Source organism: Larus michahellis, chromosome 2 (assembly GCF_964199755.1).
Source record: "Larus michahellis chromosome 2, bLarMic1.1, whole genome shotgun sequence".
NCBI classification, from domain to species: Eukaryota; Metazoa; Chordata; class Aves; order Charadriiformes; family Laridae; genus Larus; species Larus michahellis.
Genome location: NC_133897.1, coordinates 11644451 through 11657926, shown reverse-complemented (window position 1 = coordinate 11657926; position 13476 = coordinate 11644451). Strand labels below are relative to the sequence as shown.

The 13476-nt window shown below is 37.6% G+C and overlaps 1 protein-coding gene across 4 annotated transcripts in view; it reads left to right on the top strand.

The window, feature by feature from the left end:
- Positions 1-13476, top strand: part of ESYT2 (extended synaptotagmin 2) — an 87637-nt gene that overhangs the window by 50589 nt on the left and 23572 nt on the right. For all 4 annotated transcript variants that reach the window (XM_074574149.1, XM_074574147.1, XM_074574146.1 and 1 more), the window contains exons 7-10: positions 6965-7020; positions 11890-12010; positions 12630-12806; positions 13214-13296. In XM_074574149.1, coding sequence (XP_074430250.1) covers positions 6965-7020; positions 11890-12010; positions 12630-12806; positions 13214-13296 — 437 coding nt within the window. The remainder of the gene's footprint in view (positions 1-6964; positions 7021-11889; positions 12011-12629; positions 12807-13213; positions 13297-13476) is intronic.

Genomic DNA, 13476 nt, shown 5'->3' with positions numbered 1-13476 from the left:
CATTTTCTAAAAATCAGTGTTTTCAGAAGGATAGGAAACTTTCACATGTACTTGTCAAACTTTCAGTATGTTTATTAGAGGATGGATACATAGTCAAATAACATTGTAGTAAGTGGTGATGTGAATTCCACAGCACATCAGTTCCTCCATATTATGTGCTCAAGCATGTACTGAGTCTTGTGTAAGGTAGGTTAGCCTTTTCTCGCTAAAAATAATCCTGCTAGTACTCTAATGGAAAGTGGGCAAAACTAGTGTTTAATGAGATATCTTTAAAAAGACATTGAATACAAAATGGTACTGGGGCCAATGGTATCTTCATGCTTTCACCTGAAGACTGATGGAAGTCAGCAGTCTCTGTGCTGGGTTCTGTACAGTCTCTGTACAACTACTAACGATAGTATTTTTCACTTTAGGTTCTGACAGTCTGATTTCAGATATGACAAATGTGTATGAACAAGTAGATGGCTTAGGCTGAATTTAGTTATCCTCACACATGCATCTAGTGTGATTCTCTGTAGAGGGAGGGACACCTGAAACATGACCTCTGACCTTCTGGAGACACTATTACGCTACTACTACTGGGATTCTTCCATGATGGGGAAAGCTGGAAAATTTCTGGCGCAAGGAAGATGACTCCTACCCCACCTGCAGATTTGCAACTATTGAAGAGATTCAGGACCAGTGTAGCAGAGGACGGCTTGGGAGCATCTGAGCCAGCAGAGCCTGAGGCACACTAAAGCACCAGGAGGAAGTAGCAAGTGACAGCACTGAGCAACTCCCTGCCTCAGGGGACAGAAGCCCCCGTCTGCCATCTTGATGTATTGTCTTGTGAGGTTTGCTGTTTGCCTGGGTCTCAGATTCAGGATGTTGTCAGCTGTTAAAGCTTGTCTGGACTTCAGACTATTGTCTGCTGCTGCTCTTCCATTTGGGCACCAACACCACTTCCAGGGGAAGTCTAGAAAACATCAAGTGTGACTGCATGCCTCTGGGGGCGATTCAAGGGCACAGGGACACGATTCAAGGGCACAGTGATTCAAGGGCACAGTGATCTCAATCATGCTGGTAAGGAAGAAGGGACAAGAAAGTGACTGGGAGTAGTCAGGATGGGTTTATGAACAGGAAATCACAGTTAACCAAGCCAATAGCCCTCTATGATAAGAAGGCTGGCTTAGTAGATGAGGGGAGGGCAATGGCTGCTGCATATCTTGACATAAGTAAAGCTTTTGATGCCATCTTCTGCAACATCCTCATAGGTAAACTGATGAAGTACAGACTAGATAAGTGGGCAATGAGCTTGATTGGCTGAACTCTTTGGGCTCAATATGTTGTGGTCAATGACGTGAAGTCTAGCTAGAGGATGGTCAGTAGTGGTATGGCCTGGAGTAAATTTGAGAGCCAATACTTCTTCATGGCTGTTCTGGGTGGCGGGACAGAGTGCACCCTCAGCAAGTTTTCTTGCTTAAAACTAGAAAGAGTGGTTGGTGCACCAGATAGTTTTGCTGCTCTTCAGAGGGACCGTGACAAGCTGGACAAATGCACCAAAAGGAATCTTATGAAGTTCAACAAAGTGAAATGCAAATTCCTGTGCCTGGGAAGGAATAGCCCCATGTACCAGGACAGACTGGGGACTGACCGGCTGGAGAGCAGCTTTGCAGAAAAAGATCTGGGGTGTCCTGGTAGACAAAAAGGTGAAGACAAGTCAGCAATATGGCCTTATGGCAAAGGCAGCCAACAGCACCCTGGGCTGCGTTGGGAAGAGCATTGCCAGCTGGTTGAGGATGGTGATTTTTCCTCTCTGCACAGCACTGGTGAGGCACATCTGGGGTGCCGAGTCCAATTCTGGGCTCCCCAGTACAAGAGCAAGATGGACGTACTGGAGCGAGCCTAACAGAGGGCTACAAATACAAGTAAGAGAGTGGAGCATTTCTCATACAAGGAGAGGCTGCAAGAGCTGGGCTTGTTTAGTCTGGAGAAGAGAAAGTTCGGGGGGATGTTGTCAGTGTATATAAATACCTGATGGTGGAAGTAAAGACAATGGAGACAGACTCTTCTCAATGGTTTCCGGTGACAGGATAAGAGGCAATGGGCACAAACTGAAGTACAATAAATTCCTTTTAAACATAAAGAATTGTTATTATTTTTTTATTTTTTAACTGTAGGGGTGATTGAACACTGGAGCAGGTTACCCAGAGAGGTTGTGGTGTCTCCATCCGTGGAGATATTCAAAACCCAACTGGACGTGGCTCTGAGCAATCTGCACTAGATGATTCCACTTTGAGAAGGAGCATTAGACTGAATCATCTTGAGATGTTTTCCAACACCAGCTATTCTGTTTCTATATCCTAATGGATCTCAAATGGAACTAGGTGCCTGTGTATGGTTAGTTAAACCACTATTTTTACTCCGAGATTATGATTTTTACTCCCAGCATTCATCCCAATTCTTTTGACTTAAAAATATCAGAAAAATTAATAATAAAATCAATAAACAATTCAAAAATTAAAGAAAAATCATTTTAAAATCATATATTAGTGCTATTGCAGCTAGTGCATTTATTAATGGCAATTCTGAACCTGTTAGCTCTGTCACTTCAATAAATCATCTATTTTCGACTTTGTGAAACTGTCTCAGTGAAAGTCCTTGGAGGGGCTCTGATGGGCAAATGTCAAAACTATATTTAAAATGTGACACTTGGTTAGAAGATAAAAAGTGTTCTGGGATATTTTGTGCAATGGAAACCAAAACCTGGCTGTAAAGTTTTCAGTTTCCCAGTCAAGGGAACTCCCCACTTATGCAGAAATCAAGTGTGCTGTACATCACATTAAGGGAAAAGTAAACTCAATTTGAAAAGTTTTCTGAAGATGCTTATGTCTGTAGCATTGTCTCACATTTTACCATTGCATTCATCATTTAGTTGGTGGTGTATACAAATTTTTTAGCTAATTTATTGCATATTCAGCCAGGGTTTGTATCACTTTAAGTGGAAAACTAAATCCAAGGCTGTCAATATTTATTGCATATTTTAGAATGACTGTTCTTACAAGCAGCAAGAATATGATCTGCTTCATTATTACGAAATGTGCTTTAATTATTAATTTCTACCATGTTGTTCACTTAACACTTTTGAGTGTTTAAAAGCCCTTTATTTTATAATGAGAACAAATATCAACTTCAGAGATATGAATAATTGCAGAGTAGCCATCTAACATTGTTTACATCATGTAAAAGAGCAAAGAGACCATAACTGTTTACCTTGTATTTATAAAAGTTAGGATCTTAGAGGTATTCCAGTCTTTAGCTAAGGATACTTGTCATTAAAATTTCTAGAGTCCAAAAATAAGTTATTTTATCACAGAACTTATTTTTTGAAAGCTATTTATTTCCACCCGTTCATGCAATTTGGCCACTAGAGCTACTATTACATTTGGAGAATATCTTTCTTAATAAGGTTATTTCATTTACATCCAATGTTGTGTACATCTGGAAACAGAACTTGGAAATTCAGATTTATATTAAATAGTATTTGATGCAAGATAATTTGTTTCACTTTGTCCTGCAAGAGAATTCTAATACACAGAATCAAGTAAATAAAAGACTAAGTAAGAGGGTGTCTTTGGAACATTCTAGTTATAAAGACAAAATACCTTAATTGTGAAATGTAATTGCCAGCAGACAAATTTTTTTTTTTTTTTATTTTCAATGTAGCCAGTGGTGCGTTTCACCAATGATGTAAAGGCTAAAAGATAAGTGATACCAGTAACTAATACAAGAAGTATTTTATTTTTGTTTCTCTATGCCCTAAACTACAAAAAGAAATTATTGCTATTGAGTAAAATGTTCAAAATTCTGTTATGTGTTTTCCTTCTCCGACATACTATTTTCAGTGTCTGTTTGGGATATTGTGTTGAAAAGTAAATCAAAAGGAAAAATTAACTTTCTGATGAACCTTGCAAAATATGGTTTTAGAAATCTCTTAAAAATCAACCTAGGTTTTCACAGTAGCATCATTCTGTAGTATCTTATTAGGAAGCTCCTGTTATTTTGAAAGCCACAGAATTAAGCTTATAGGAAACATGTTACTTGTAGTTCAGTGAAGTGTCTAAAGCTTTACATTTCAGTTCTCTGTCCTGCTGCTGTGTTATTGTGGATACTTTGGGAAAGTGTTTTTTAAGGGTCAGAGTGGAACAATGTTGATTTTTTTTTTTTCTGCTATCATAACTTCATCATTATTGTATCTGTTGAGATATTGAATATAATTCCTGGGGAAAAAACAGTATATAAAATGGATGGATAAAGGAAATACTCTGTAATTGGCAAGGGGAAAAGGGCAGATGCTAAGTCATAATTAAATATAATAAAATATGTACAACTGGCAGAAACTTATTGTTTACTGCATTTTAACAATGCAATATAAAATAACCTGAAGTAAGAAAATGAATTGAATAGAACTAAACCATGAAGTTAAGCTGTCATTCTGAGAGCTCTTAACTTCTGTCTGATGCTGTAATGACAGAGTGAAAAGTTGTTTTGAGTTTCATTCATTCTTTTAGAGTCTGGGAAACATGAATATCCTGAAGGGTTTAGAAAATTGCATTTAAAAGAAGCAAACAGATAAACTGTAATGATCTGTATAAAACTATTATTCTTTTGGGTTTGGTGCCTTGGTTTCTGAATGTTGAAATATAGCAGATCTCCACTGGACTCCTTTTGCTGATGGAGGCAGAGAGAAAGCTTCTTTCAGTCATCCACTGGAGTTCAAGTTAGATGCCAATATTAGAGGAGGCTCTGTTTCTTTTTTTTTTCCTGCCTATACAGAGACACGGGATTGTAATACAGTAAAAGGAGGCTAAGAAAAACCTTGCAGCAATTTTCTGAATGGATGTCAGCAGGGAAAGTGCTAAATTTTAAGCATTCTATTAAAGTCTGTAGGTTTATTCACCCTTCTGAATGGCAGTGTTAGGAATGACACTAGTCTTATTCCCTGTGTGGGGCCAAATGTTTGTGTTCTGTTGTAATATGTTCACAGATTCAGAATAATTGAGGTTGACAGGGACCTCTGGAAATCAATTAGTCCGACCCGGGTCCCTTGCTCAGGCAGGGCCACCTAGAGCAGGTTGGTCAGGACTGTGTCCAGATGGCTTTTGAGTATCTCCAAAAGCAGAGTTTACAGCCTCTCTGGGCAAACTGTGCCAGTGCTCAGTCACAGTATAAAAGTGTTTCCTGATGTTCAGAGAGAACCTCCTGTGTTTCAGTTTGTACCCACTGCCTTCGGTCCTGTCACTGGGCTCCACTGAGAAGAGCCTGGCTCCATATTCTTTGCACCCTCCCTTCAGGTATTTGTAGGCACTAATAAGATCTGCCTGAGCCTTCTCTTCTCTGGGCTAAACAGTCCCAGCTCTCTCAGTCTTTCCTCACAGGAGAGATGCTCCAGTCCCTTAATCACCCTCAAGGCCCTTTGTTGGACTCTCTCCAGTATGTCCACGCAGTGAGGAGCCCAGAACTGGGCAAAGCATTCCAGGTGCGGCCTCGCCAGTGCTGAGCAGAGGGGAAGGATCACCTCCCTCAGCCTGCTGGCAATGGCTCTCCTAATGCAGCCCAGGGTGGCGTCAGCCGCCTTTGTGGCAAGGGCGTGTTGGTGGCTCGTAGGTGCTTCATAGATAACATTGTTGAAATATTGTGCCACCATTATAAAAGTATATTAACAGTGCTCCTTATGTAAGTAAATGTATTAGGTGTTGTCTTTAGTCGAAGTACTCACAAAGGAAATCACTAAATAAACTACTGATAGATCCTTTATAATAGAATAGCATGTGCTTTTTTTTGTAAGGGAAAATTAATGTACCTGTTTGTCGTATGATACAACGCATGTTCTTGTAGAGATTTCTAGTTTTTTTCAGCATTTAGCTGAACAACCACAATTAGTTTCTTAACTGGGGAATCTCAAAATCCTTTTAACTTTTTGTGCAGTTGTTCTTAGATTGGATTATTTGTATTTGGAAGCGTGGTGGTAGTTGGGTGGGTTCAGATTTGCTTGTTGCTTATATTCAATTAACTTCTATGCAGTTAATAGAGAGTTTTCAGTGAGAAGGGAGATAAGGAAACTCAGTTCAATGAGTTTTGTTATCTGGAATTAGAAGATTATAGGATCGAAAAGGAAATTAGAACTTAATTGTTAATGCCAGCGGCCCTGAAACACAGTAAGTACCTTTATAGCATTTGTAGGTCTAATATTCTGTAAAGATTTTCAGTGAAGGAAGTATGTATGATCTAGCAATGAGTTATCCCTATTAATTATTTCTGACGATTTTTATCACTTCAATACTTAATCCTGTTGATACCTTGCTTCTTTAGTGCATCAGTGGTAAAATGAATTTGTCTCTTTGTCATTGAAAACAGCCTCCTTTGTGTTTGCAAACTGTTATGATGTCCTTCCACTTTTTTAATCCCAATCCTCATTCTTTCCATTCGTTACGTCTTCTAGATCTCTTATCTTCCTGATCTCAAATGGGTTTGTTCATCAGCTTATTATACTTTGTAAATTCATTTTGGTGACTGTTCATCAGTAACAGGTCTATGGTGAATATGAAAAGATTTCTCCAGAAAATAGGACCATATTTTGTTATTTGATATCGGTTGTATGTAGTAGATACTGTGTACACATGTATGTTGGGGGTGTGTACGTGTGTATTTATGTATTTACATGTTTGTGTGAAAGGGTAGATAAGAGGATAGAGAGTTGTTCTTATAACTGTTTTAAAAACGATGGCTAAAAATTATTTAGGATGGAAGAGGTTTTGGGTTTCTGTTTAAGAAAATCCTGGAAACTGATTATTAACTCTCAACTGATCAGAATCTATAGCGATCAGGTTTATTTCTTCAGTTTTGTGAATTCTAAGTTGCTTTTCTTTTTTCTTTCCTTTTTTTTTTTCTTTTTCCTTCCCCTTCTTTTCTCTGTACTTCACAGCTTTTGGAAATTAACTGGACTGGACTGACCAATCTTCTGGATGTTCCAGGACTGAAGTGAGTATATGTAAAGCAGTGTTTGATATTTCTTCATCCTAATAAACCCCAGAAAATCTAAAGACCACCAGCTAAATAATTTATGTTCAATTACTCTGAGCAGTTATATCTAATTAGGAAGTATATAAAATGGCTCAATACACAGAAGGTAGTGATTTCGCTACAAGTGTAAGTACGTTAAAAGTATATCTAATAAGTCTTACTAAAAACATTTTGCAAAGATAAATTTTATTTTGCTTTTTTAGTGTTCTCACCCTTTTCACATTCCCAGAATCTTGTGCATTTCCTATCTTCCATCTCCTAGGACAACAGAAAGACAAAGAGCCTTATTTTTCACACCAGTGGGCTGACAACGTCTTGGTTTATGGCTTTGTATGATATACATCTTTAGTTGCTTGTGTAAAGGTAGTTAGAAATACCTTAAGACTGTAATCAAATTAAATAAACTTTCTAATCCCTTCAAGTACTTATCTTTGAAGCTTTCAGTTTATTATATGAAGATCAAATACAGTAGCAAAAATATAACTAGAAAATATGCTTGGCTTATTCAGAGCTTTTCAAAATAGTACATGATAAAACCCCAAAGAAAAAAGCAGGAGCAGAGGTGGAAACCAAGCTTCTTTGAATCATTGCGATCCTAATAACGTTAAATCCCCATGAATATATTCATAATTATCAAGTTGTAACAGTTACCCAGGGGCTTTTTAATATTGAGACAATGGCTAAGGGGATAATGGCAGATCTGATACACGCTTGAATTTTGTGTCTAGTTCTCTTATTGGATCCTATACTCTCAAGAGTTGGCTGACTACGGAATTATTTTTTTATTGTTTAAAAACAAGAGTTTGAATTTAGGTATTAAATTAATCCTTTAGTGCTCAGTTGCATGCCTGAAACAGTTTTTGCTTTACTTAGACATGTGAAGCCATTGCATGGAATCCCAGTTGAACCGTTTGAAATTAGAACTTGCGTTAAGTAGGTTAATGGCTGCAAGAATTGCTTATGTTTCAAGCCGGCTGAAGACCGCCTCCCAGGAAAGGGCTTTTCTTGATGAGTGAGAAAATGGCTTTCAAAATACAGCTCCTGAGTAACAATTTGCTATTTGACATAACACTAATAAATTACGTTTAGTACTTAAGCTTACTAGGCTTCTGAGATTCATATCACAGTACTTATTTTCCTGACTACGAACACAAAACCTCAGATGTAAACAAAGTCTCGCTAAATATCTCAAGTTTATGGTTTCCAGAGCAACCGAGCTTGGCCACAGATGCATATAATGGTGCCATCTACATGTGGTATAGTTTCTATAGTAACTGTAACTGAGGTGACTCATGCTCTGCCTTTCCAAGAGATTTCTTCAGTGCTGTATTTGTTTTTCTTATCTGTATAGATAGATTGTATATTTTGGTAGGACGGCTTGACGTTATTGTAGTTGTTATAAACAGTGATGAACAAGAGATTGCTGCCACTCCGGGTACCTTTTCCATCCTGCAGCTGTTGGCTGCACACGAAACTACTTATTTGTACTCTGTATGCAAATGTCTTCAGCTAAATGAATTTCTGCATTTGCTGCTGCAAGCTTCCCTGTTAGCTGTTGACAACTTCCATCGCTCTTCGTATATGACTCCACAAGGAGCAAGACACAAAAGTAATTCGTATTTCATTATTAGTATAGCTTACGGAGGAGTGGAATTAAAATCTCTGTGAGGAGGAGCCAGGCTGGGAGAATACTCAAGTGCGGTCAGGAGGGAAGGCGGATGATGGGAAGATGAATTCTGTTATAGTTGCTTGAGCTGTAGTAAAAATACTCTGTGCAGTCAGAGATGCAATGTCTCTGCAGTGGTGAATAAAGACCACTTAGGAAAAGTAGATAGCTGCTTATTCTGTCACTAAAAATTAAGCAGAGCTAAACAGAGAGCAATACAACAGAGTGGGTAACTACCTGTTATTTTTCTGTGAAGAAATTGAGCTTTTGAAGGTATTTACTATAATAAACTATCTGAAGCATTTCACACTTTTCTAAGTGTTGTGAACTGAAAAAATAATTGTACTTAGAATCAATGACTTAATTTTATGATCTTAAGAAGGTCTTTATCGACGATGCAACAACATAAGGGTTTAAATTGATATATCTTTCTCTGTTCCTTGATCAGTGATTTGTCTCTTTTCCATGGATCAGAGCTCTCAGTTTAAGTAATAAAACAATAAAAAAGATTGTGATTTTTGTGTTGTATTCATGAAGAATACTTCCCAGCTGGGAACATCCCAGTTGGCTAATATTTGGTTAGATAAGTTTTATACAGCTTGAAGGTCTCATGTTGTTTTAGAATTCATTTAATTCATTAGTTAGTTATGATCTTTGGTATTCTTTTTCAGCTCCCTGTTTTTAAAGATGGAATATCCGCTACCTCCTTTGAGTCCAGTTTCTCTGTTTAAAATTCTGTGAAATTCCATTAAAGCTGGTTCATTTTTCACATTAATTTCTCAGATGTTTTAATGAACATCAGGCATCTATGTTGGGGTAAAATTGTGAGACTGACCTTCGGAATCACAGAGTTGGCGTTTGGTCCTAGTGTAAAGGATTGTGAATCCTCCAAACGACGGGGCTCTGTTGTGCTTCAGGCTGTTTCTTTCTCTAATTTAAGGACATCTCCTGTAGTTCCGTTTGAACACTAATCAATCGCTGAACCTTTTGCTAGTCTAGGATAGGTTTAGTTATGCCTATAGCTTATTTCATAATGTGTGTGATCTTAGCACTGGAGAAGAGCACGATAACCTTTCTGTCAAGGCAGCTCAGGTACCATTGCGCCTCTTGCACTGCTCATTTGCTTTCTCTGACCTAGGTCAGTTAGTTTTCTACATTAATCATCTGTTCTTAAGGCACGTGCTTTTCTGAGCATAAAGGCAGAGCTTTCCCTTCTTGCCAGGTAGGGACACTGACAAAAGCATGAACAAAACAAATGTATCTGATCTCTCTGCTGGAGATTCATCATCAGACTTGTATTTTGAAAAGAGTGATTATTGCTTGTGTAGTTACCCTCACCTCAGCATTTTTTGTTTTCCTTTTCACGTTAAGACTGTTTGAGATGATTATCTTAAAAATTTAAGTCAACTCTAAAAAAAAAAAAAAAAAGGGTTCTATTTTCTTGGCTCATTTTAGGGAAATTCTAACATACATAAGTTGAAAATTTGATGTTTAGCAAAACTGAACTGAGAAATTTGAAAAGCAACATATGTTACCATGACTAAAGGGAGCTACTTATTTTCGAATAACGTAATTATCTTCTTGTAGTCGTTAGTTGTCTTTAAGAATTACTGAGATTATAAATTTATAGGGTTTAGCGTTCATGTAGAATGAAAGTCTTTGTAAATATGTTTGGATAAGCCCTGCAAGAAAGGAAGATGCATGTTAACTCACAAAAGTTGAGAGGAAACTTTTCCTCTGAGCAATATCTTAACATTGTCCACTGTTGCTTCTTTTGGAGAATGAACAGAGGTCTGTTGATCTTGATACAGTCTTAAGTTTCTTCTATTCCTATTGTACTGGATGCCATTAAAAAGTCAGCCATATTCTATCATGTATCATAGTTCACCTGGATTTACAATGGAAGTGGGCAGCCAAGGGGATGCAGATTGCAAATCTCTGGCATGAAAGATCAGTGTGAATTTGAAATGGGCCAGATTGTATTTAATGGGTTAATCTGTTACCCATCTCTACCATTTTTTATTGCTCACCATGAAATTTTCTTCCCAAATTGAAATGTGATATATGTTACATTTCACCGCAGCTTTTGTGTTTGTACGCTAGCTGTTGAGTGAGAGCTACCTCCCAACTGGAGACTGAGTCTTAGAAAAACTTCACAAGGTGGTTACACACAAGTGCTTAATCTGAAAAAAGTTCTAAGTAATCAGACATTATCAGCATCTTAATATCATAAAGACTGTAAAAGGAAAATCGTAGTGTATTTTGGGAGAAATCATTTATCCCTGAAGCAGCTCCCACCAGCGTTAGCGAGAGTGCACCTGAAGTTCAGAATATCTCAAGTATTTTTATAATTTTCTCTCTGAACCTTTGTACAACCCCCTAAAATCCTCCTGGATACTTGTCTTCCCTGGTGAACTGTACCACTCCAGTTCTGCCTTTTTGCCAGTGTAGGCAATGTGTGTAACCAGTGGTGTTGGTCTGACAAAGTACAGATTTGTTGTTGGTTCAGACCCAAACTGGGTGAACTCGTAGCTTAGGAAATCTTTTTCTTTTCTGTGTTTGTGAGGAAGTATGGGGTTGGGTTTTTTAAATGATTCATTACCAATGTGATCGTAGTGCCACTCCCTTTTTGCCAGAACAAAACCTGTTTTGCTTCCCTAGGCTATATTTTGCTCAGCCGCAAGCATGTCTTCTTTGTTTCTGTTTTAAATGATGGTCCTCCCAGATCAAGAGGGCAACTTGTTTCATAACAGTACGGGCATGGTTAGCCAAACTTTCAGGGACAGTTAAATCATTATTGAAATACAAAAGTAGATTAACAGTTAACATCTGCTGGGTTATATGCAATGCAGGCAAGAAAACTTATGCAACAGCCTTTTACCCGGGGTGGGGGTGGGGGGCGTAAGGGGGGAACTTGGTGGTGGCAGGGAAATGAGAATTTTTTATTCATCTCTGTGGTTACTGCTATTCAGTGTCAGCTGCTTCCACCTGGTGGCCATTTTCACAAGAATCCTTTATTTTAAAAAACAGATGTCTTCTACCTTCCCCAAAAGGCAAATGTTTTCTCCATTTAGGTTGTTAAGCAGCAAAAGGAGTATATTAGTGTGACATAACATGTGTTTAATTGTCGCAAAGTAACTAAGGATTATTTTCCCCAACAGTGGCTTATCAGATACAATAATATTGGATATAATATCCAACTACCTGGTCCTTCCAAATAGAATTACAGTCCCCCTTGTCAGTGAAGTGCAGATTGCTCAGTTGCGGTTTCCTATACCGAAGGTAAGTATGTTTCTGTTAATACTAATGGTTTGGTATTTAGTTTTTTCTGTAGTAGTAATAACTGTTAGATTTGCACATCTGTGTGAATTTCTAAATATAGTTATTGCAGTAGTACAAGTTATTGTGAATCCAATCACTTGAAATGATTGATTTAATTTATAAATAATTTCTGTGGAGTTAAAGTTTCATAATAATGCCAAGAAGGATTTTTTTGTTTGTCTAGAATCTTAACCGTATTACTTGTTAAAATATAGTTCAACTGGAGAAGACTAAAAAGTTAAGTAGCACATGTTTTGTGTTATCACTGCAAAGTATTGTTAGGGCTCTTCCCTTGAAAGTTGTTACTACTTATTGCTACTGATGCTACAGTAGCATGGCATTTCTTGATATAACTGGCAAGTTTCTGATTGTTGATAACAGCTTTTCTTTTCAGGAATCTCTTTAGTGCTAGGTCTGCTGTGTATGTGGGTCATCATTGATATCCCTCCATTTACAGTGTGTTCAAGCTAAGTTTCATGTTAAGGAAATCGCAGTGGAAGTTATAGAACACATATTGCATAAACTGTGATGGCACAGAGACTTTCAGATTACTACATAAACTCATTTTTTCCTTTTTCAGGGTGTTCTAAGGATACACTTTATTGAAGCTCAGGACCTGGAGGGGAAAGATACTTACCTAAAAGGGATTGTCAAAGGAAAGTCGGATCCTTATGGAATTATCCGTGTGGGCAACCAGATTTTCCAAAGCAAGGTCATCAAAGAAAATCTCAATCCAAAATGGAATGAAGTTTATGAGGTATAATCAATAAAAATACGTTGCTGTGTGTTGTCTTCTAAAGCTTCTTTTGTTAAAGAAGGTAACTCTGGGGACTTCCTTGAGGAGCTTCGTGTGTCTCCCTTTAAAAGCCCAAAGTTGTGTAACAAAACAGAAATTCTCCATTGATGTATATACTTCTTTTGTCTTAAACTAAGCATCAGTAGTTCTGAAAAGCAGTCTTGTCTCTTAAAGCCAACATTAGCAAATCGCAGCTCAAAAGCACTTACACTTGCTCTACTCAATAAATTGCATCTTTTTTAAAGCATTTCCTTGTTGATATGTTTTAATACACAAAGGGACTGTAGTTCAATGTTTTACTGTGACTATGCCATTTAACAAAGGTAGTTAGTTTTACCATTGACAGTGCTCTCTTACTGTACTTCCAGGCCTTAGTATATGAACATCCAGGACAGGAGCTAGAGATTGAGCTCTTTGATGAAGATCCAGATAAAGATGACTTCCTGGGAAGGTAAATGTTACGGAGAATATGCTTATTGGTATTGAAAAGAGGTGAAATATTTTGATATAATTGTGTTTGTTTTTTTTTTCTTTTTGCATTTTGTTGCTGTTGTAGTTCTGCTATATTACTACATTTATAAATTCATGATCTTTTCAAAATGGTAGTAGTAAGTAGTTCCCTAGTTACTTC